At 46.8% G+C, this 23,217-nt stretch overlaps 1 protein-coding gene across 2 annotated transcripts in view; it reads right to left on the bottom strand.

Moving 5' to 3' along the window:
- The window catches only part of LOC138303899 (piezo-type mechanosensitive ion channel component 2-like), a 733,706-nt gene that overhangs the window by 612,910 nt on the left and 97,579 nt on the right, over positions 1-23,217 (bottom strand). For both annotated transcript variants that reach the window (XM_069243434.1, XM_069243435.1), the window contains exons 8-9: positions 5,193-5,355; positions 59-154 (exon numbers count right to left, since the gene is read on the bottom strand). In XM_069243434.1, coding sequence (XP_069099535.1) covers positions 59-154; positions 5,193-5,355 — 259 coding nt within the window. The remainder of the gene's footprint in view (positions 1-58; positions 155-5,192; positions 5,356-23,217) is intronic.

Below are 23,217 nucleotides of genomic sequence, written 5' to 3'. Positions count from 1 at the left end.
TGGGAAAGGTTTAACTACTGCTGTGGGAGATAAGAAAATGATAAAAAACTTCTATTACCTTCTTCGTCTCCCCATTAGGTAGCCATAACATTTCCTCAAGCGCTTCGTGTTCACTGACTTGAGATTCCTGCACCTCCTCTTCTTCAGACTCTTCCTTTAAAGAGAAACACACTGTCACCATTAGTGTTCAGCAGAATACATAGTAAGATGCATTATCGTCTTCCACAGAAACCTCAAAGAAGCCCCGTGTACACACTGGGGCCGCTGTGAATAAGTTAAACTCATGTAGGGATTACAATTGTGTGTATTTACATTCACTAGGTACGATTAGGAGAACCACCTGGGGACTGCATGGATAGGGTTTGCTTCTTTATTTTTATGTATTTATATCAGATATATATATATATAATATATATATATATATAAAACAAACCAAGTAATCTGGAGCCAATGGTATAAACATTTCACTGGAAGAAGCTTCACCCCTCGGGGTGCACTAGTCTCTATAGAATTCACAGTTTTGTCCAATAGAGCAGGCCTCATCAACAATGACTGGAGAGATTTCTAAAATAAATGACTGGCAGCATATGAGTAAAGCATGAGAAATAAAATGAAGTATGCATGTAAAATTAAATGAAGCGAAAGGGAAGGACAATAGGACAGCAGAGGTTATTCAGTTAATCAGGCTGCTTCAAATGGGATCTCACTTGAAGAGAAGTGGTGTAACACATATTTCCTGGTATTTCATTGAATATACTAGAGTACCACAAGAAGAATGCTGATGTTAGACTTAAAAAACTTCAGTCAGAGGAAAATCTAGGCATAAACAGATATGTTGTATGTGTGACTTGCCCGTAGAGGTTTAATTGAAAGGAAACGAAAACAACTTCAAATGCGATGAAGGTTTCAAGGCCATTGAACAGAGTAAAATTAGGCGAGTAGTAGCTTCTGTGACCAGGCAACTGCTGAATTTAGAACCAGGCAAGCTGCTGAATTTAGAACGGCCTCTAAGGACACAAGGATGATTTTGGCATTAAGATGCTAATTATAACAATGGGTAATATACAATTTCTTAATATAGGGTCAAGGATGCCCTCTTTGAATGATCCTGCTTTCTGGTGAGCAGGATCTCTAAACTATCTCTGAGCCCACTGGTGTTAGCACTAGAAGGCGCTACTCCATTTAATGTCTCTGAAATATGTCTGACTCAAACTGAAAAAGACCAATAATTCTACCTAAATATGATTAGAATATTGACTAAGGAAGCATAGTTTCTATATCCAGGGCTCGGAAATGGGTCCAGACAGCCTGAAAATGTTGTAAGCAAATAACTAAAGCCAATGAATGCCCTGCTGAAAATTATCCAAACTGATCTATTTCGTTTTTCATCTTTAAAGATTATGTGGTCAAGATGCCACTAACAGCTGGATGCCAGCTTGGCACCCTTTGTACAATCAAATCATACCTACCTGCTTCTATTATCTGCTCCACCATCCAGGCATTAGTACCACTCATCATTGAGAAGGGAAGACAGCATCCTTGCTCCCAATTTTCATAAACCCACATTTGATCATGGCTTAATGTTAACACATTTCTCCAGAGAAATACATTGGCTCCCACACGCAGCATGTCTCTAGCATTATTTTGAAAGTACTCAAGAAAACAAATTTATTTTAGAGGCAAGCTGCCCAGCTCTGATCACTACTAAATGAGAGGGAACCATGGCAGGATAAAATTGGTAGTCCTAGAATCTTACAGAATTAGACCAAAATGAGCTTAAACTCTAGCTATACAAATAGGTTTCAGAATAGGATCCAAAAAATCTAAGACATCTTTGTACTAAGTTCAGTAAGAACTTAAACCTCTACTGACAAGACCTGCCATGGGCAAGCTAATTTACCCACATCATTTGGTGAGTACAATACTTCATGTTAATTGCATCGATTAACTCCACCTCCGTATGACATACCCCTCTGTTGTTTCCTTTTGTGCCATACATAGCTCACATTTAATGTATGTCCAAGAGTTACATTCCAAATCTCACATAAGCAGCATCTTGTATTGTTCTGTGGGGAAGAAGTCCCAGCAATATGTTATGTTTAGGGACTCAATGGGCAATCCATGATTAACACAGCATGGGATTCATGTTGTTAAACTGGAATCCTATAGCTGCAGAAAGCAAGCCACTAAGGACAAGGATGTTTATTTGTTTGGAGACAGCATGTCTGCTCTGATTGGTGAGACTTAATCACCTAGGTATTTGTAAGAACGTTAGCCTTCTTCTCAAGAGCTGTACATAAGATGCCCTCCTACACAGGCCTATTTTGATTAAGGCATCTGTGATTAATTGTGTCTCCTTGTGGTGAGTCCCATGTTTAGGTCTGTTAGGGGCTGGATGATCTTGAGTTAAAAACATCAGACTACTCTTTTTAACACCTGCAACATATTAGTGTATTATTTATGCAGATGCCTGCAATCGCATTTCTGCCTAATGGCATCACATTCTTCTCAACTTCGTGATTTCGGCCATAGTCCTACACTCATACTTTATTCTCCATTTTGTTACTCTTCCTGAATCTAAGTGGACTTTACACTGTGATGTACATATATCACATTTGAGTGGATCTTATTTTTTGTTTATTCTATAGTGACATTCCCCTCTCTATTTCTAAATATGTCATAAATTCTGACTGTGATACTGGATTGCTCATTTTCAATAGGTAAAGTCTGGCTTTCTGAATTCCCTCCACCGTATACCACTGTTTGATTGGAAGAATGCATCACGGGCGCGTTTCACAGATCTCGTTACTCACCTAGCATTGCCAGCAGTACATTGTTTTTTCTTGCATCATGCTGGCTGTCTACTATGTCTTCACTTTGCCCTGAACACAGCAGCTGCTTCTTAACTCCTATGGGAAGAATAGCAGGGAACCACACTCATTCCCTCACAGCCCCTAACTCCTATTACTAATTCAACCTTCAGTGGCTTGCCTCTTGATGAGAAGTACAGGAAGACTCAGCGTAGATGTAGCAGAGTTTTATGAGCCACCAACACCACGGCCTCGTTCCATCTGCCCTTTCCTCATGCAGAGGGCTGGGTTTCTTATTGAATGTGCTCGTCTAATCAACTGTGTGAAACATATCTGTCTATGGCACAGGTCCTACACTTTGATGTTATTTTCCTAACTTCAAAAGGCACCAATGCTGATATTAATACTAGTTTAACTGGGCTATAGGTCTAACCAGAGACTTAAATTTCATTTTCTGTGCATGTACGGCAAGCATTTATTACGCTGAACTCACCATAAAGAGGGGTTGAGGGTACACTGTGCCCTACTCTGTTCTGCAAACCAACTGACAAAAACTCTACTCTGCAATATAACAGCCAACACATTAAGGCCCTTACGAATCAATCACCAAGTGGCCTGTCTCTTTGGAGATAAGTTAAAAGAGGATTCATTCCAAAAAGATACAGTGGCTACCCCAAATGACTAGTAAGATGATCGATCAAAAAAACACTTCGCTCTGCCCTTTTAAAATCTTGAGACTGTTAAACCCAACTCTTTTTCCTCAAACTTCTCCAAAGCATATCTGGCCAATTCATTTCTGGGTAATATGTCCAATTGATTTTTTCACTCTTCTCCTTCGGCCTCAGTGTCTCCCAATGCTCTTTAGGTTTTGCAGGTCTGGTGTGCCACCGAGGGAAGGCAGACACGTTCACCTCCTGGTGCTGCATGCATTCATTCCTGAGCGCCTCCTTCATATGAGGTGACACCAGGTTCGCAATGTGCACACTCTGCAAGTTGCCTCATCTAAATCGTTTTTCTTTCTTGCTCTCACGGGTGGCTGACGTTTGGTGACTGTACGAACTCGTTTCTAAGACTTAGGCACTAATCTTTATGAGAAAATACGAACAGTTTAGCTTCCAGACTTGCAATTGACAATCGCCATGCAACCTTAGTATGTTACTTTTCAGATACGGAATTCACGAAGTAATTTACTCTCCAAATCCTAATGTGATGCCCAATGCCTGTTTCCTCAACCTTGACGACACATTACAAGTATAGGACTTTAATACTGAACCTTGGGCCAGATGTATGAAGGTAAGTGTTTGCGATTACCAAACAGCGCATTTTTGCAATTAGCTATTTGGTAATCGCAAATACCAATGTACAAAATGTGTATTTTACACATTTTGTGAATCCCAGCGGGTTGCAAACAGACCTACCTCATGAATAATCATGAGTTAGGTCTCTGTTTGCAACCCATTGAGAATCGCAAAATTCACAGGGATGGTTGCCAGCTGGGGTCAACATATTGCTTTTCAATAAATCATTTTTTTTAAAATGCAATCTGTTTTCTTTAAAGGAAAACAGGACGTGCTTGAAAAAGGAAAAGTTTACTTTTCTTTTTTCAAAAGTAGGCAGTGGTCCTGGGACTGCACACACTTGTAGCTCCCCAAAACCTCATGATTGATATTAATTACATTTATTCTTCTTACACACACACACGTCTGTTATTTATTTTTCTAGTAGCAATTTAATGCAAACATGAAACAGGTTGACTGGATATTTTTTTCAATCTTACATCATTTATATTAACAAAATAATGTAGTGAAACCATTGCTTCTGCTAACATGACACAACATACATTCGTATGTGCCATCGAAGAATAAGGTTGTGCACCAACTCATCTCCCCATTGTGACATCGGGGTGCTGACATCCCACACATGAACATATCAGTGGAGAAGCACCAGAGTAAGCACAGTGCAGGATCATGTATATCCGTTATCCTTAATTTATGGGTGGGTTATGGTTAGCCACATTTCAATGGGATAATCGGGACTGTGTTACCTATATCTTGGGCCTGACTCCAAGTGATAAAAAGCAAGCTGTCCAAATATCAGAGTAATAGAGCAAATGTACAGTCAAGCGACCAATCTAGGCATACAACATATCTCATCCCAGCTACATATAAGAAAGTAGGAGTTAGTTATAAATGTTAGTGCTTTGATGAGAGGTGGGTAGTCTGTTTGTTTGGACTCACAATACAGATAAGGAAAACAAAACACAAGGAGATGCAATAATTTGCCTAGGATCATGCACTTTGGCAGTAGTGGGCAAGATGGGATTGAAAATCGTGTCTTCCGGAGCTACACAAGCATCACTACACCACATTTCTTCTCTCTTACCATCGGTATGGGAGCCCACTGATCCAACAACATCACCAGCATGTAGTACAATGTAAGAAGCAGGAAAGGGTTGACATAGGCTGGCCAGGTGAGTCCTGGGCGAAGGTGCAGCTTCCAGGCCTCTGTCGCATTTGTGCGGACAAAAGCGGTCATACCAAATAACCTGAGGACAGAAGGAAACAAGTAGCAGCTAGAACACATCTCAAAACAATTCACATTCCAGTTTTTATATTTTGCTTAATAGTGGGGGGCATCCAATTTGTAATCATCCCCAAATCTTTTGCCGGGTGTGGTAACTAAGAAATAAGGCGATAGTGGTTGGTCCAGTCACACATAACTATGTCAATTGCAGAACATGGAGTTTTAAGGCAAGCCTTCCACATTCACATAACATAATGAAGCCGTAAACCAGGACTCAATGTCTTCTTCTCAAAAGTGGTAGTCTTGATGTCTTGTGCTGTGTATCAAACCCATAGTAAATAACAAGTATTACACTGCATAATTCCTCCTACGAGTGCTTGTGGTGCACAGTACTTGTGTCATAAAGACATCTTTTTTACCTCTATCCCGTGTATGTCTTATGAGTATGGGCCTCATTTGGAGTTTGGCAGACAGGGAGACCCATCCGCCGAACGTCCGACAGGGAGGTTGCTGCCACGCTGGAAACCTTCCCGCTGGAACCATTACAAGTTTCCTGTTACGCTGACGGGTGGAAACCCAGGCTTCCTCCCATCAGCCTAGCGTGAAACAAGCGTCAGTATTGTCTCCGGCTCGAAATCAAGCCAGCGGCAATGCTGTTGCCTGCAGGATGCACCAGCACCCTTGCAATGTTCATGTCTGCACAGCAGACAGTGAACATTGCGAAGGTGCTGGGCAGGGGGACCCGTGCACTGTCCATTACAGGTTCATGGGCAGTGCAGGGGCCCCGCTGTGGCCCCCTGAACCTGTTCTCCACCAGCCTTTTCATGGTAGTAAAACCACCATGAAAAGGCTGGCAGAGAACGTAATCAGCAGCGCCACCCTGGCTGATTGCGATCTCCACCGGCGTCAACCCGTCGGGATCACCGATCACGGCGGAGACGGCGGAACCCTGGTGGTCTGACCACCAGGGTCTTAATGTGACAGTCAGACAACAGCAGTGGTCCTGACTGCCACCACGAGGCTGGTGGTCTCAAGACCACCAGCTTCTTAATGAGGTCCTATGTCTCTAACATCAAGGCAGCAAATGCTAGAAGCTGGTAAAATAACTCTGTGTCTTTGCCCATTCCAGGACTTAATTTGTAAATAATAAACAATAAGTGCCGGTGCCTAAAGATTTTTCATAAGCCATGGGCCGGCCCATTGCACTTCATGCCTCTTTCACCTACCAACAGACACTCGCTACCTCTTTATCGAATTCTTTCAGGTTCTTTTTCTTCCCTGCTTTCTCCCTTTGCACAGTTTTTCCCGTCTTTCTTTTCCTCCTTTTCACTATGTGTTTTTATCCTTCTTTTGGATCAAAGTCTTTTGAAGAAAAATAAGTGCTGAATCCTAAAATGAAGTCCCCACCGCAACCACAGACTCAAATTAAGCACTGTGCCATTTCAAACAGGCATTTTATTCCACCAGGAATTTCCCTGGAGCCCTTGGAAGGCTGGTTTGAAAGCCCAGGGCCGCTCCAGGTGCCTCTGCGCCTTTCTCAAGATACCATCTGGGAGGCTTCAAGAGAGAGAGAGAGAGACATAGATGGTGGAAGGGGGTAGGTAGCGTGAAAGTGATCGGAGAGGGGGGAGAGAGAGAATGGGTGGATTGAAAGAGATTATGGGAGGAGATGAAGGGAGCAGGCCAGGTTTGTGCACTTTTGCCACAGCTGCTTTTGGTTTCCCAGTCCATCCATATTCCGTATCAGGGTGTCTGCGCACCGATTTTCCCGATTTTCTGTTTAAAAAAATGCTTTTAAAATCATGCAGTCATAATTATGTCATTTGGCTTGTCATTCACTCAAACCACCTATGTTTTATGGCACATTTCTGGGCTATTAATAATGAGTGAATTATTGGGTAGAAGTTTGGGATTATTATCTATACGTGAAAGAAATAATGATAACTGTGGTGATTTAATTAATTTATTTTTACAAAGTTAATACTTTATTGTGTTTCTCGGAAAGACACATATGATTCCTGAAATGATTTGTGGTCTGCCTAGACTCACTGATCGTGAGGCACAGATCCTCTGAGGACAGGTATCAATCTCCCGGATGAATAGGAATGTATGAAAACTGTGTGCGGATATGTGGACCCTAATGCAGCGGTTGGTGTGAAGCGGCTTGTTTTGTGGAGTTGTAAAATGGTTGGCATTTCTCTTACTCTAGCCTGAAAGAGGCACATCCCTGTGGAGCAGGTGGTCCCAGTTGTAGGTTACCTTAACGTCGCCAAATGTAGCAGTACTAGACATGCATGTTTTCAACAGCATTGAAGCTAACTGGAATCGAGGCGTGCAGCCCATTTTGGAAATAAGTGAAGCCTAAACCATGGTCTGGGGCTATTGACCTCATGGCTTATTTGTATCATTCCATTGGCCCTAGGCAAACATATCAAAACCATATATTTCCAGAACCTACGGAGTGCATCAGTGGATAGACAACTTCCCCTGGATTACTTAATATATATAAATGACACAGGGATTCTGCTCTCTACCTGCACATACTTGATCCTGCCCTCAGTAGTGTTTGGGGACCCATATATGCTTTTGCCCTCTATTTCTTTGTAAATCAATCTGAGGGAGATTGGGGGAAATTATAACCATTTATTTATAAATGCTGACTAGACCAAGCTACGTATTTATTTGTGGGGACCTCACCTTGTCTGGGTGACCCAAAGACTAGGCATGAAACCTACGATATCCGAATGTTCAAAACTTTCTCCTAAAGATAAATCATTTCCTGGATTCTCTTGTACAGGAGCCTGTGGCCTGGCCAGTGAACTCACATCCCCATGACTAAATGGCCGGAAGACAGTGCTCATGTGCAGTTTCTTAGTTTCAAACTCATATAATCCTGACACATCAGAGAGGCCCGCCTCTTATACAGGTGAGCTTGAACAGTCCTTTTCTAGGTTTGCCTGTGTGTAGGGCAGAAGGAGGCATGTGTGAGTGCACACAAGAGCTTTGACATACATACACACATAACCATCACCATCAGCACCTTTAACATTGAACATTGATGCGGGCACAACTACAGCTCATAGCTATGTGTCTTTCAATCTTACTTGTAAGAGACCATGTAAAGCATTTATTCATGATCCTGCATGTCATACAGGTTGAGAATTCTTGATCTTGTCACCAAGGCCCAGATAGATACTTTTTGCTGAAAAACAGCGCGAACGCAATTTTGCGGCAAAAAGTATAGTGCCAGCTTGTGTCATTCCAGAGCGTCAGCTGGGTCCTAATTTATGGAATCCCGCAAGCCGACACTAAGGGTGGGCTAGGGTCAGGAAAAATGACGTTAGCCCGGTGGTGGGGGCGGTACAGGGGAAGGGGGTTTTGCCTTAAAAAATTACACTAGGCTGGTTAAAGGCAAACAAATGCCGTTAACCAACCTAGCGTCATTTCCTGACCCAAAAACAATCCATACATCATGACTCCTGTCTTGTAAAAAACAGGAGTCATGCCCACCACCCATGGCCAGTAAAGGGGACGTGTGTCCCCTGGGTATGGCCATTGCACCTAGTGCCACGCAGGGGGACCTATTTCAGGGCCCCCAGTGGCATTTAACTAATTTAAAAAAAAGAAATTACCAATACTTACCCTACTTACCTGGGATGGGGTCCCCCATCCTCTGGTGTCCCTCAGGTGTGGGTGGGGATCTTCCTGGGGCTTGGAGTGGGCACCTTTGGTCCCTTTCCATGGTGCTTGACCATGGAAATGGGTCCACAGGTCCCTTAACGCCATCTCTGACCCAGGCGTTAAATAATGGTGCTAAGCAGGCTTAGCACCATTATTTAGGCCCACCGTGACCTTTTTTAGACGAGAGGATTAATAAGGCACTAGTGGCTTTGAGTCATTTTTTGGACGGGAACGCCTACCTTGCATCTCATTGATGCAAGGTGGGTTCACGCATCCAAAAACTCCTATATTTTGACGCTAGACGGGCCTAGCGTCAAAATATAAATATGGAGTTAAGTTTGCGCTGAACTTACATAAAAGATATGATGCAAATTCAGTGCAAACAGAGTATAAATATGCCCCCAAGTGTGAGGGTCTTGATAAGCTGGTTATTCAGTATTCCTCTGGCCTGTAGTCTACACAAGAGTTGGGAATCAAGAACCATTGTCTCTTTCTGAATACAATGACTTTCGGTCACATGCAACTCCTTTATTAGATCATTCTGTGCTCATGGAAGAGTTAATGAGAAAGCACTTCTCCCTGTCCATACCTTCCGAGTTCTAAAGATCACGAAGCAAAGGGCAGAGGGTACAACTCCACTTGTAGTGTTTAAAGGCTCTGCTATAATCATGGGCCATTACAGCACAGCAGAAGGAAAGTCTTTGTAGGCAATGTACAGAGATTTGAACTTAACTCTCTACCTCAGCTGAATCATTTCAGGACAGTGTGAACTCTCCTCGCGCTTGGTCTTTATTATCAGCCATTCAGCTAGGGTTTGGGTACACAAAAACAGTCCAACTAGCACTTTGGGAATTTCAAAGTAGGAAAGTTTGTAATGCTCAAGATAAGAGTAGATGATAAAATTTACAATTCCGCAATAACAGCGAGGCAGTAACAGGAGATGTCTTCAGACGTTTTTGTTAATTGCAGGATTTGGCAACATATTCTACCTTACAGTTAAGAGTCATTGCCAAACAAAATTCCTAGATATTTACTACTAGCATTGGATCTGGCCTTTGGCTGGGGTTAGAAATTTGGGTTTCTGCTTGGCAGAGGTATGTACCTAATCTAAGCAGAAGACACAATCCTAGTCAGGGTTAAGTCAGATACACACCATAAATTAACCTGTGCTCACCTTCTGTTAGCTTGGTACAGATCAGGCAGGCTTAAATTAAGAGGCAATGTGTAACGTATTTGTGCAACACTTCAAACAGTAAAACAGTAAGAACACCGCACAGAAATAATCCACACCAGGTTAGAAAAATAGATCTTAATGTAATAAACAAAACAAAAACAAGCCCAATACGACAAAAATCCAATAAGTAGAAGTCGAGATATGAATTTTAAGAATATCTGCAAATGTAGTGGTTAGAAACTTAAAGCCCAACCGGGACTATCTGGTCACGCCATACTGTGGTAAATCCAAAAGTACAGAAGTGGGCTGGCTACAGGGACTAACCTTGTCCTACTGAAAAAGTACCTTGGATGGAGGATGCATCGATGTCGAAATGCTGATGCGAAGAGCAGAGGAGGCGATGAGCAGGCTTCGGATCCATGCAGTCGGGGATGCATCAATGGTCAACCATTGGAGATGAAGGTGATGCATGGTCGAGCTGTGCAGTGGGCAATGTGAAGGTGATGCATTGGGGCGGAGGGCAAAGCATCAATTCAAAGCCATGCAGCCGGCGTTGCAATGCCCTCACCCTCAGCAGCAGTGGTGATGCGTCGGTGTCAGGGAGTGATGCGCCGGGTTTCAATCTGCGCAGTGGCGGTGATGCATAGATTGTAGTAGAAACAATTGAAGAACCCACGTCCAGTGGTCCAGAACTGGGTTGGCACCACTTGGCAGGGTAGGACTCACAGTTGGTAGTCTAGAGGCTGTAGCAGGGTTGAGTGAAGTATTTGATGTCGCTGAGACATCAGAACAGGAGGCAAGCCAGCAAGCCTCTGCAGTCAGTTTGGTTCTGGGGATGTAGAGATGAAGGTTCAGTCCTTCTCACTCGCAGGCAAGGAGGGCGCAGGCAGCAAAGCAGGAGTCCAGCAAAGTGATGGTCCTTTCAGCAACACATCAGTCCTTCTTCCTGGCAGAATGTCCTCAGGGCCAGAAAAACAAGTTACTTACCTTCCGTAACGCCGTATCTGATAGAGACAATATCTAGTTGCAGATTCCTTACCTTTGAATTTCCCCCAGGCGTCACAGTGGATCCGGAGATTTTCATGAGCAGTACTCCTGCACACCGTTAGGTGACGTTAATTGGCTCTACGTTCATCATTGGCGTTGTCCACCTGCATATGACGAGCACAGAGCCATAAAGAAACTGACTACTGGTGCGACAAATATAACGCCCTGAAAGGAGAGTCCCTGACTCTAGAAATCAGTTTGCAGAACGTGGAGGATGGGTTTTGTCTTTACCAGATAAGGCGTCACCGAAGGTAGGTAGCTTGTTCATCTGATAGAGACTTCTAGTTGCAGATTCCTTACCTTTGAATACATACCAAAGCAATATCATCCCCGGAAGTTGGTCTGCAAACCAAGTTAATTCTAGAAAGTCCTGCAGAACCGAATGGGCAAAGGGCCTGTCCCTACGCCTATGGACCTGACTGTCCAGGCAGCAGTGTTTGGTAAACATGTGCAGAGATGCTCACGTTGCAGCCTGACAGATATAAAGGACTGGTACTTCACATGCTAATGCAGTGGGCGCAGCTTTAGCTCGTGTAAAATGAGCATGCAAACCCTCAGGAGGTTGCTTTTTGGCCATTGTGTAGCAGATCTTAATGCAGAGCACGACCCATCTGAAGATGGTCTGATTTTGCACTGCCCGACCTTTCTGCGCAATCACATAACCTACAAAGAGTTGGTCATCCACCCAGAACTCTATTGTACAATCAAGGAAGAATGCCAACTCTTTTTTGGGTCCAAACAATAGAATCTCTCCTCTTCCTTAGAAGGGTGTGGGGGTGCATAAAAAGTAGGAAAGTTGATGGACTGGCGTATATGAAAGGGAGTAGCCACTTTTGGCAGAAAGGAGCCCCCAGTGCGAAGCACCACTTTGTCAGGATAGATGGAAAGGTAGGGCGGCCTAGATGACAATTCCTGCGGCTCAAACACCCTGCGGGCAGATGTAATGGTCACAAGGAAGGCTGTTTTCAAAGTGAGAAGCCCAAGAGTACAATCGTGGAGAGGCTAGAAAGGAGCGCACATCAGAAATGTCAAAATCAAATTCAGATCCCATTGGTGCATAATGAATGGGGATGGATGGAATAGATGTGTAAGACTTTGAGGAACCTATGTACAATAGGGGACTTGAAAAAAGAAGGTTGATCAGGCAACGCAAGAAGACAGAAATAACAACAACAGGGATGTACCGTTCTGGTGGAGGGACGCCTAGCTGCCACGATTACATTGCAGACTTCTGGAGTAAGGCCAAAAGCTGTTAACTGTCACCACAAAATCTCCATGCAAGAAGATGGAGAGTGGACAGGTTTGGGTGCAGAACCCTCCCCTGCTGCTGTGGCAGAAGTTCCTCCTGAAGGGGCAGTCTGATCTGAGGATCGATGGACATGCTCAGCAGCTCAGGATACCAGACTCCCCATGCCCAGTCCGGAGCCACAATGATAACTTTGGTCCAGTCATTCTTGATCTTCTTGAGTACTCTGAGCAAAAGTGGAATGGGCGGAAAGGCGTACATGAGGCCTGAATTCCACATGAGACGAAAAGCGTCTCCAAGCGATTGCCACCTGGAAACTCCAAAGCACAAAGGCGAACAGATCTAACAAAGGCTCTCCCCACTGCTGAAAGAGACCTTGTGCTGCCTCCGGATGGAGAGTCCATTCATTATCTGCTAGTCATTTTCATCTGGGTTCGTCTGGTCTGGAGTTCAGAGATCACGCCAGATGTTGAACCACCAGGGACAGGCTGTGCTGTTTCAGCCATGTCTAGAGGCGCAGATCCTCTTGACAAAGGGTTCATGACCCCACACTGCCGTGCTTGTTGCAGTACCACATGGCGGTGGTGTTGTCCGTGCACACCTACAGCATCTTTCCCTTGATAGGGGGAAGAAACACTTTTAATGTTAGCCAGATTGCACAGACTCCAACAGGTTGATGTGGAGTCCGGATTCCCTGGAGACCAGATACCTCCGATCTCCACCTTCCCCAGATGGCAGCCCCATCCCAGAAGTGAAGCATCTGTCACTACTGTCAGATCTGGTTGGGGAAGGGAGAGGGATCTGCTTCTGACCCAACTGCGATTTGTTAACCACTACTGCAGATCTTTCGCAGTTCCCTCTGGGATCTGGACCTTGTCAGAGATTCCCCTGATGCTGCGCCCACTGGAACTTCAGGTCTCACTGCAGAGCCTGCATATGCTATCTAGCATCTGCCACCAGCAGGATACAAGAGGCATTGAGGCCCAGCAGCCTTAGAGTCATTCTCACAGAAATCCAGGATAGAGGTTGAAACATCGGTATCATAGCCTGAATATCCTGGACTCGGCACTCTGGAGGATAAGCCCGAAACTGTCCGGTGTCCAGACAGTTCTGAATAAAGGGATTATCTGAGAGGGAGTTAGGTATGACTTCAGCATGTTTACATTGAACCTTAGTGAATGCAGGAGATCTGCCGTAGTCCAGTCTGGAGGTGGGAGACGACAGCCTGGGGTGAGCCCACCTTCAATACCCCGTTGTCGAGATAAGGGAAAACTGAAAACCCTGATCTCCGCAGGTGACTTGCAACCACCGCCTTCACCTTGGTGAACACCAGAAGGGCAGTGGTAAGGCCAAAGGGGAGAATAGTGAACGGAAAGTACAGTGAATCACAAGTATAGTCTGTGGGCAGGCAGGACAGGGAAAGGAGAATACGCGTCCTGCAAGTCTAATGCTACCATCCGGTCTCCTGGGTCCAGGGCAGATAGATCCTGAGCCAAAGTGAGCATCATGAATTTCTCTTCCTTGAGAAAGAGATTCAGAGATCTAAGGTCTTTGATAGGGTGGAGGCCCTTGTCCTTTTTGGGGACCAAAAAGTACGGGGAGTAGCAATCACGACCTACTTCTGGCATGGGAACCCTCTCTACAGTTCACTTGGCCAAGATAGCCATAACTTCCTCGTGGAGAAGGGACAAGTTATTATCCATTATCCAATTGTAGGATGGTGGCATGGGTGGAAGGGTAGTCTAGAAGGGAAGAGAGTACCCACTTTGGACTATCAGCAAAACCCACCTGTATGACATGATGGCTTGCCAGCGGAGAAGGTGATGGCGAATCCTGCCGCCAACTGGCCCATGGTGGGGGAGATTCAGACAAGGAAAGTTTAGTGGCTGCTGGGGGTGGGGGGGGGGGTGGACTGTCCAGACAGCTGGCCACCTGATATAGGAGGCCAGTGGATCCCACGCTCTCAGCCATGCAAAGGCTGGGCAGCATGCGTGGCACAGTGGCTGGCCGAGAAAGGCCGCGGTTGAAGGCCCCTTCCATTGCCCAGAAAGGGGCGAAAAGCAGACTTGGGTGACAGGGGCCACCGTGGGGCCTGGCTGTAGCCCGAGAATCCTTGAAGCACTCAAGCGCTGAGTCTGCCTTGTCTCCAAAGAGACGGGTGCCATCAAAGGGCATGTCCATCAAGGAAGCTTAGATATTCCCTGAAAAGCCAGACATCCTCAGCCAGGCGTGGTGCTTGAGGACCACTGTTGATGAAATCACTCTGCCCAGCGAGTTGGTTGTGTCCAGTACACAACGGATTGTGAACTTCTTTGCATCTCTTCCATCGGCAACAGCCTGAGAGAGCACAGCCCGGGCCTCCTCTGGGACGTGTTGCAGCACTTGAACAATCATGTCCCCCAGCGTGTGGCAATAACGGCCTGAAATCATGTAGTGTTCACGGACTGCAATGCAAGGCTCACAGAGGAAAACATCTTCTTCCCAAGTGAGTCCAACCTTTTAGATTCCCTATCCGGGGGTGGGGAAGGGAACGCGCCCTGGGAGGTAGAGGCTTGGACCACTAAGCTCTCAGTAGTGAGGTATTACATCAAGAAACTTGGGTCACCTGGAGCTGAGTCATGGTGGTAAGTAATTGCCCTGTTCAGAGGGGCCCTGTGCTTGGTTTGGACCACGTACCCAGTGGGACGCCCATGGGGGCTTCATTAAACAGGAGCAGGGGTTCTGAGGTGGAAGCTCCCAGTTGTAGCACCTCTGTCAATAGATTAGACTTGATGGCCACTGAAGGCAGTTTAAGTTCAAGACCTCAGCCACTCTTCTCACCATGGCATAAGATGCTCCTTCCTCCATAGCCACAGTAGGATGAGAAAGCATGCAAGTATCTGGAGAAGTATCCAGTCCACTGGCCTCACCCAATTCTTCAGGCTAGTTGATAGTGTCATGGGCTGGTATTCTAAAGGTTCTAGCTATCCCTCCTATTGATCCCCGACACCTAACACATAATAAAAGGCCTCAGGATCCAATCTAGAAGGCAAGGCTCTTGCCAGCGTCAGAGTCAGCATTGTATGACACGCATCTAGCTCCATGTTGGAGTCAGGGATTACAACGTGGATGGGCGGCCCATGGGCACAGACGGTGCTGGGAGCATCGTTGGGACTGGTATCGTGGAAGGTCAGGGTGGTACGACTAATGCCCGTCCAGATCCAGGACTAGATCCTTGAGTGCCACCGGCGTCCAACCCAAAGGAGCCCCTTCTGACTCCAGAGGCCAGATGGTGCTCCAGCAGTGCCAGGCTGCCCAAAAATAAGGCACATGGGGGCTGATTCTAACCGCGGCGGGCGGCGGTCGCCGCCCGCCATGCGGTTACCGCCAAATGACCGCACCGCGGTCACAAGACCGCGGCGGCCATTCTGGCTTTCCCGCTGTGCTGGCGGGCGACCGCCAAAAGGCCGCCCGCCAGCACAGCGGGAAAGACCCAGCAACGATGAAGCCGGCTTCGAATGGAGCCGGCGGAGTTGCTGGAGTGCGACGGGTGCAGTAGCACCCGTCGTGAATTTCAGTGTCTGCTAGGCAGACACTGAAATTCTTTTTGGGGCCCTCTTACGGGGGCCCCTGCAGTGCCCATGCCATTGGCATGGGCACTGCAGGGGCCCCCAGGGGCCCCGCGGCACCCCCTACCGCCATCCTGTTCCTGGCGGGAGACCCGCCAGGAACAGGATGGCGGTAGGGGGTGTCAGAATCCCCATGGCGGCGGAGCACGCTCCGCCGCCATGGAGGATTCTCAAGGGCAGCGGGAAGTCGGCGGTACACCGCCGACTTTCCGTTTCTGGCCGCGGCTGAACCGCCGCAGTCAGAATGCCCAGCGGTGCACCGCCAGCCTGTTGGCGGTGCTACCGCGGTCATTCGCCCTGGTGGTTTTTACCGCCAGGGTTAGAATGACCCCCATGGTCTTGCAAAACTCTCTAATTGGGCAGGGGTCGCTCCAGCTCCTGGAAACATGAAGGGGCACAGAGGCTGCCCAGGCACAGGCTCAAAGCGAGGCCTAGAATGTCAACGTTCCCTTGTCTCGTCAGCCAACGGACAAGGAGCAGTCGAAGAATGCTTTGGCTTCTTAGACTACATCTTGTGCCTCAACTTACCTGAATGCCCCAAGGACTTGGAGTGGGACGGCGACTATGGAAGATTCCACGATCTACCCGAGGACCTTACTCTCAACCAAAATCTCTACTTGTGTGGAGTTGCGCACCTCGGGCCACCATCAGTTTTAGGGATTGTTCCTTCAAAACCTACGAATGCATGGCCCAACACTAGGAGCACGACTTAGGGTTGTGTTTGCGCTCCAGGCATCAAAGACACACGAGGTGCCAATCCATCACATTCATCGTCCTATGACAAGATCAACAGGGCTTGAAGTTGGTTTTTTCTGGGTGACATCCTCAATGCACCAGGAGTACAACACTTGCAAAAATCTTCAATCCTTCTGGATGACATTCTCGATGCACCAGGAGAAGAACACTTGAAAAAATCTTCAATAAAAAGTCGAAAAAAGCCAGTCCAAAAATGACTGAGAGGTATCTTTCTTTGGATCAGCGCTTGCTAGTGCGGAAAGAAAACAATTGACTTCAGCACGTATGGGTGGCACCTCTATAGGAACTGTGATGTCATAGCTGGTGCGGATCACAACAGATTTGAAGCAGATCGACGCCACCTAACTGTGTGCAGGAGTACTCCTCACAAAAATCTCAGGATCCAGTCTGACGCCTAAGCGAAATTCAAAGGTAAGGAATCTGCAACTAGAAGTCTCTATGAAATGTGTACTGATTTGGTGGTGTCTGAGGTCAAGTACTTATACCCAGTTGTGCCTTTGAAGTTGCGGACACTTCCCTGGCCTTTCTGCCCTGGCTCCGTACTCACTGCAGGGGTTTATGCAGCTCTTTGTGTCTGCACAGGCACAGCCCATTCAGGTGCAAGTGCCAGGCCCTGCCAGCCCCTCACCCCCATCCTGCCCAGAAGGACGCACCAAGATGTTAATGGCACATCAGGATTGGATGGCCAATCAGGCACACCTAAGTTCCCTTTGTCTGCAGCTGTCTAGAGGGAATTCACAAAGCCTAGCTGCCACCCACCCCCAGACGTGTATTCAGAGACAGGCAGGGGCACAAAATGGTTAAAGTAAGAAAATTCAAACTTTCTAAAAGTGGCATTGCAGACTTGCATCTTAAAATCCAACTTTATCATAAGTTGTGATTTTAGGTTGTGAGTCCAGAGACACCAAACTCCTATCATCTATATTTTTCCAATGGGAAATGACACTTATAAAATGTAACAAAGCAATCCCAATGTTAACCTATGAGAGAGTTAGGCCTTGTAGTAGTGAAAAGGGGATTTAAGAGTTTTTCACTACCTGGACATGTAAAACTAAAAGGTACACGTCCAACTTTTACACTGCACCCTGCACTTGAGGCTGTCCATGGCCTACCTTAAGGGTGGCATATATATTAAAAAGGAACGTTTGGACCAGGCAAAAGGGTTAACTTGTCAGGTTGACCTGACAGTTTAAAACTACACACAACCTCTGCAAGTCCCTTAAACATGACAAAGTCATGTTTAAGGGACTTCTGAAGTGGGTGGCACAACCAGTGCTGCAGGCCCACCTGTATCATTTAATTTCAAGGCCTTGGACACAGGTAGGGCAGTTTACTGGGAACTTACATGTAAATTAAATATGCCAATTGTGGATAAGTCAATGTTACAAAGTTTTAGGCAGAGAGCAAATGCACTTTAGTACTGGTAAAGTGTCCAGAGTCCTAAAGCCAGCACAAACAAGGCCAGCATAACTGGAAGTCAGAGGGCAAATTGTTAGGGGAAACCACACCAAGGATGGCAGGACTAACAGCTGGTCAAGCTTTTCTTGGAATAGCTATACTAAAGTGTTTTATTCCTCTTTTTAGGAAAGACTTTATCCCAGGTTAGTTGCTAAACACAAGTTTGCACGGGGTGACTGACTGCATACAGACGTGCAGAGACAAGCAGGGATAAAGTGGTTTGTTACTGTAAATTTAAAAGATTTCACTTTCATGGCCACAGGTGGAAAATTGTAGCCTCTAGGTAGGTATTCCTTGTGCCAAAGAGTGCACACAGTGATTGAAGAAAGGTAAGCCTTGGGAAGCGCAATGAAGGACTTTGTCGACAACAGTTGAGGTAAAAAAAAGATTCAGAGTCACTCAGACGTAATACAGTTTAGATCCATATCTCTAATTCCTGCTTGTGCTTGCCGAGAAGTGGGTAGGTCTAGTAAAATCAGAGCACTGGTGCCAATAGAATGAATACCTGGCACAGCACAACCATGAGTGAGAAAAGCTTTTTCTCTGTTATTCTAACAGGCTTAAATTCTGCCTGATAAAGATAACCGTTAACTTCAGGAAAATTTGGAAACAGAAGAATCACTTTAATGTTGATCAATGTAGCAAGATACAACAGACTGGAAACAGGATAGAAGTTTGCACAGGATTTAAGAGGTCAAGAGAGGCATTTTTAAGGATGGGGGTACCACTGATCTTACATATCTTTTTGAGACAGTTCCGCTAATAACAGAAGTGTTATTGAGAAAATGAATCTCGGAGGTCATTTTCTTTTTGAGCAACTGAAATTTGGTAAATCAAAACCTGGAGTGAAGCCTATCACATTCCAGTCTTCTTTTCAACATCATCTCTATGTCATACCTGGCACAGCTCTTCCACCTGTGCCAGTTGAATTTCCAAATGCATACACAAATCCAATTGCACCTGGAAAACATCCCAGAGAATCCAACTCACATTACTATATATAATACCTAGTATGACGGAGAAGTTCTAATGCATGAATGTCATCAAGACTGAGTAATTAGTAACTGGAGACTGAGTGTGTCTCACTTTTCCATGTGGCACTCAGATCTTGGATCCCTTAAGGAAATTGGGATATCTCTTCTATCCTCATCACACCTTTAAACTGCAAGTATATGCTGTGTCATGAAAGTGAGTTTGCATCACTCTCCTGCCCAAATATTCTCCTCCTTCAAAAGAAAAAAACCCATAGAGCAAATCTGACAAAAACCCTTGTGGTACGCCTGGACTATTGTAATGTCAACTGTGGTACTCCCAACCCATTCCCATGCTCCAAAACCTTCAGAACCAAACAGCCAGAACATGTCTCAACCTGCGGACGCGTTACCATATGAACCCACCCTGAAAGAAGTCCACTTGCTCCCAGAAGATTACAGGATTAGATTTAAAAGTCTTTTGCATGTCTATAACATTTACTGGGGCAAAGGCCGGACATAACTGCAGAAACTAGCACCTCACTCCACCCACCAGGGTCCTCTGCTTAAGGTCTACCTACCAAATCCCCAAATGGTAATTTAAAGAGATTAAACCCATAGGCAGAACTCTGGGCAAGCAAGGACCCATATTGTGGAACACCCTTGACTCACACCTGAGATCGGCAGGCAATCACTTGCAGTGTAGGAAACTTTTGAAAATAAAACTTTTCAAATCGGACAGTAATCCAAGCCATCATAGAAGAGATATGGTGAGCGAATGAGCGACATTTTTTGAACATGGTTTATTGCCCCTGATTGACTGGACTCCAGCCTCCCCTCATCAGCATCTGGTATTTCCCTCTGTCAGTCGCTCTCAAGAAGCCAAAACGAGACAGCACTATAGGGAACACCTAAAAAATAAATAAATGAAGTCAGTTTCAATGGGGCCAGTATGTTTCATCAATATTTCCATTGACTGCCTCTGCCCAACTTGTCTTGAAGCGGGAAGCTTCCAGGCTAATCTCAGGGACAAACTTTGGGGGTGATTCTGACCCCGGCGGTCAGAGACCGCCGGGGCCAGGGTCGGCGGGAGCACCGCCGACAGGCCGGCGGTGCCCCGCAGGGCATTCTGACCGCGGCGGTTCGGCCGCGGTCAGATATGGAAAACCGGCGGTCTCCCGCCGGTTTTCCGCTGCCCATGTGAATCCTCCATGGCGGCGGAGCACGCTCCGCCGCCATGGGGATTCTGACACCCCCTACCGCCATCCTGTTCCTGGCGGGTCTCCCGCCAGGAACAGGATGGCGGTAGGGGGTGCTGCGGGGCCCCTGGGGGCCCCTGCAGTGCCCATGCCAATGGCATGGGCACTGCAGGGGCCCCCGTAAGAGGGCCCCACTTAGTATTTCAGTGTCTGCTATGCAGACACTGAAATACGCGACGGGTGCCACTGCACCCGTCGCACCTTCCCACTCCACCGGCTCAATTCTGAGCCGGCGTCCTCGTGGGAAGGATGATTTGCCCTGGGCTGGCGGGCGGCCTTTTGGCGGTCGCCCGCCAGCCCAGGGCAAATCCCAAAATACCCTCAGCGGTCTTTCGACCGCGGAGCGGTATTTTGGTGGGGGAACTCTGGCGGGCGGCCTCCGCCGCCCGTCAGGGTCAGAATGACCCCCTTTGTGTTGCTACCTTAATGTTTTTCCAGTGTGCAGGAATCCTTCCCTTAAACCCCTTACTTTGTACATGAGTACATGAGCATATTTGTGATGTTTACCACTCGTACTCTCTCTTTGTAGGAGTTTAGAAAATCCAAACTCTGGATCATTACTCGATGGGATGAGCAGAAAAGAAACACACGGGCCTCATCCCGGTCATCCCGATTGGAGTGCAACTTTGAGTGTGTGGATTACAAATAGGGTGTAAATTTCACACTTTTTCCCAGCACACAGAGGTGCTTGGCAAGATCTGTGAGGGAAAACCCACAATATTCAGGGTTTTCCATCATGGATCCAGGTGGAGGGAATTAAATGGCATTACTGTTTTATCCACATTTCAACCTGGGGAATTGGAATAGGGCATTAATACCGCACCTGGTAAATACCACAACCTGGTTTATTGGTATTTATTGGCTGCTGCATTACCGCCCTGAATAACGGATCACTCTCAATCCGGGGCTCTGTGTTGGACATTGTTCGTTAGGCGACCTCTTCACTTATTTCCTTGACAGACAAATAGAGGACCATGATAAACTATATAACAAAGACTTAGGGGGTCATTCTGACCCAGACGGGCGGCGGAGGCCGCCCGCCAGAGTTCCCCCACCAAAATACCGCTCCGCGGTCGAAAGACCGCTGAGGGTATTTGGGGATTTGCCCTGGGCTGGCGGGCGACCGCCAAAAGGCCGCCCAGCCAGCCCAGGGCAAATCATCCTTCCCACGAGGACGCCGGCTCAGAATTGAGCCGGCGGAGTAGGAAGGTGCGACGGGTGCAGTGGCACCCGTCGCGTATTTCAGTGTCTGCATAGCAGACACTGAAATACTAAGTGGGGCCCTCTTACGGGGGCCCCTGCAGTGCCCATGCCATTGGCATGGGCACTGCAGGGGCCCCCAGGGGCCCCGCGGCACCCCCTACCGCCATCCTGTTCCTGGCGGGAGACCCGCCAGGAACAGGATGGCGGTAGGGGGTGTCAGAATCCCCATGGCGGCGGAGCGCGCTCCGCCGCCATGGAGGATTCACATGGGCAGCGGAAAACCGGCGGGAGACCGCCGGTTTTCCGCATCTGACCGCGGCCGAACCGCCGCGGTCAGAATGCCCTGCGGGGCACCGCCGGCCTGTCGGCGGTGCTCCCGCCGACCCTGGCCCTGGCGGTCTCTGACCGCCGGGGTCAGAATCACCCCCTTAATTTTCACGGAATAAACATCAATTTCACACCAGCTTAACTGACAAAAATTAATAAATTGTATTATATCCAATCAATAAAGAAGCACTAACCTGTAGCAAATACTAAATGAAATACAGTAATAACAAATTAGCTTAATTACTGAGTTCTATGGAAACATTGGGCCTGATTCTAACTTTGGAGGACGGTGTTAAACCGTCCCAAAAGTGGCGGATATACCACCTACCGTATTACGAGTCCATTATATCCTATGGAACTCGTAATACGGTAGGTGGTATATCTGCCACTTTTGGGACGGTTTAACACCGTCCTCCAAAGTTAGAATCAGGCCCATTGTGTTCTGAGACCACCTCCCTGAATGCAGTGGCTTTAATAAACCGTGTTACTACAGCACTCCGATCACAGCACTGCTCTAAACCCCATCACTACTGTCACACCAGGCCAAACACTCCACAGCACAACAGCCACTGCACAGCACTCAGAGCAGGGAGACCATGGGGCCAGGAAGCCTCGAGTGCTGATAGGGAGCTGTCGTGATTTACTGCCTCGATTGTCCAAAACAGGTCAAAATATTTTTTTTTCTTCAAATTCTGAACCCATTAAAACCTCCTTCTGCCTTATTCGCCTCATCCCCATCGCCACCGTAGGCTGTCAAGCAAGAACAGGATTCGAATAGAAGTGTTTATCCTCATATGTAACGCTTTCAGTGGGGCCTATCCAAAGTATCTCTCTCAAATCTTGGTCGATTACATCCCTACTATCGATCTCTGCTCAACCACTGCTTCCAAGTTCCTTCCAAATCTCGCAGCGCCAATCAAGGTTCTAGTCAGTCCTTCAACCCGCGAGGTCCCTTCCAGTAGAACTCGCTTTTAGCCAGTCTGTGAGCAGTCTCACACAATGCATTTTTGACATTACTCAGAATTCATTTCCTTCCAATAAAACACTGCGTTGACCGCCTGTCCTCATATGATACCTTCACTCGCCAGCATGCTGATTACTACAAATACGCCTGACATGTAAAAACTGCAAGCATCATATACATGTCCTGCCTC

The sequence above is a fragment of the Pleurodeles waltl genome, chromosome 7 (genome assembly GCF_031143425.1).
Source record: "Pleurodeles waltl isolate 20211129_DDA chromosome 7, aPleWal1.hap1.20221129, whole genome shotgun sequence".
Taxonomy (NCBI): Eukaryota; Metazoa; Chordata; class Amphibia; order Caudata; family Salamandridae; genus Pleurodeles; species Pleurodeles waltl.
Note: the sequence above shows the minus strand (reverse complement) of the source record. Positions and strands in the feature narration are given on the sequence as shown.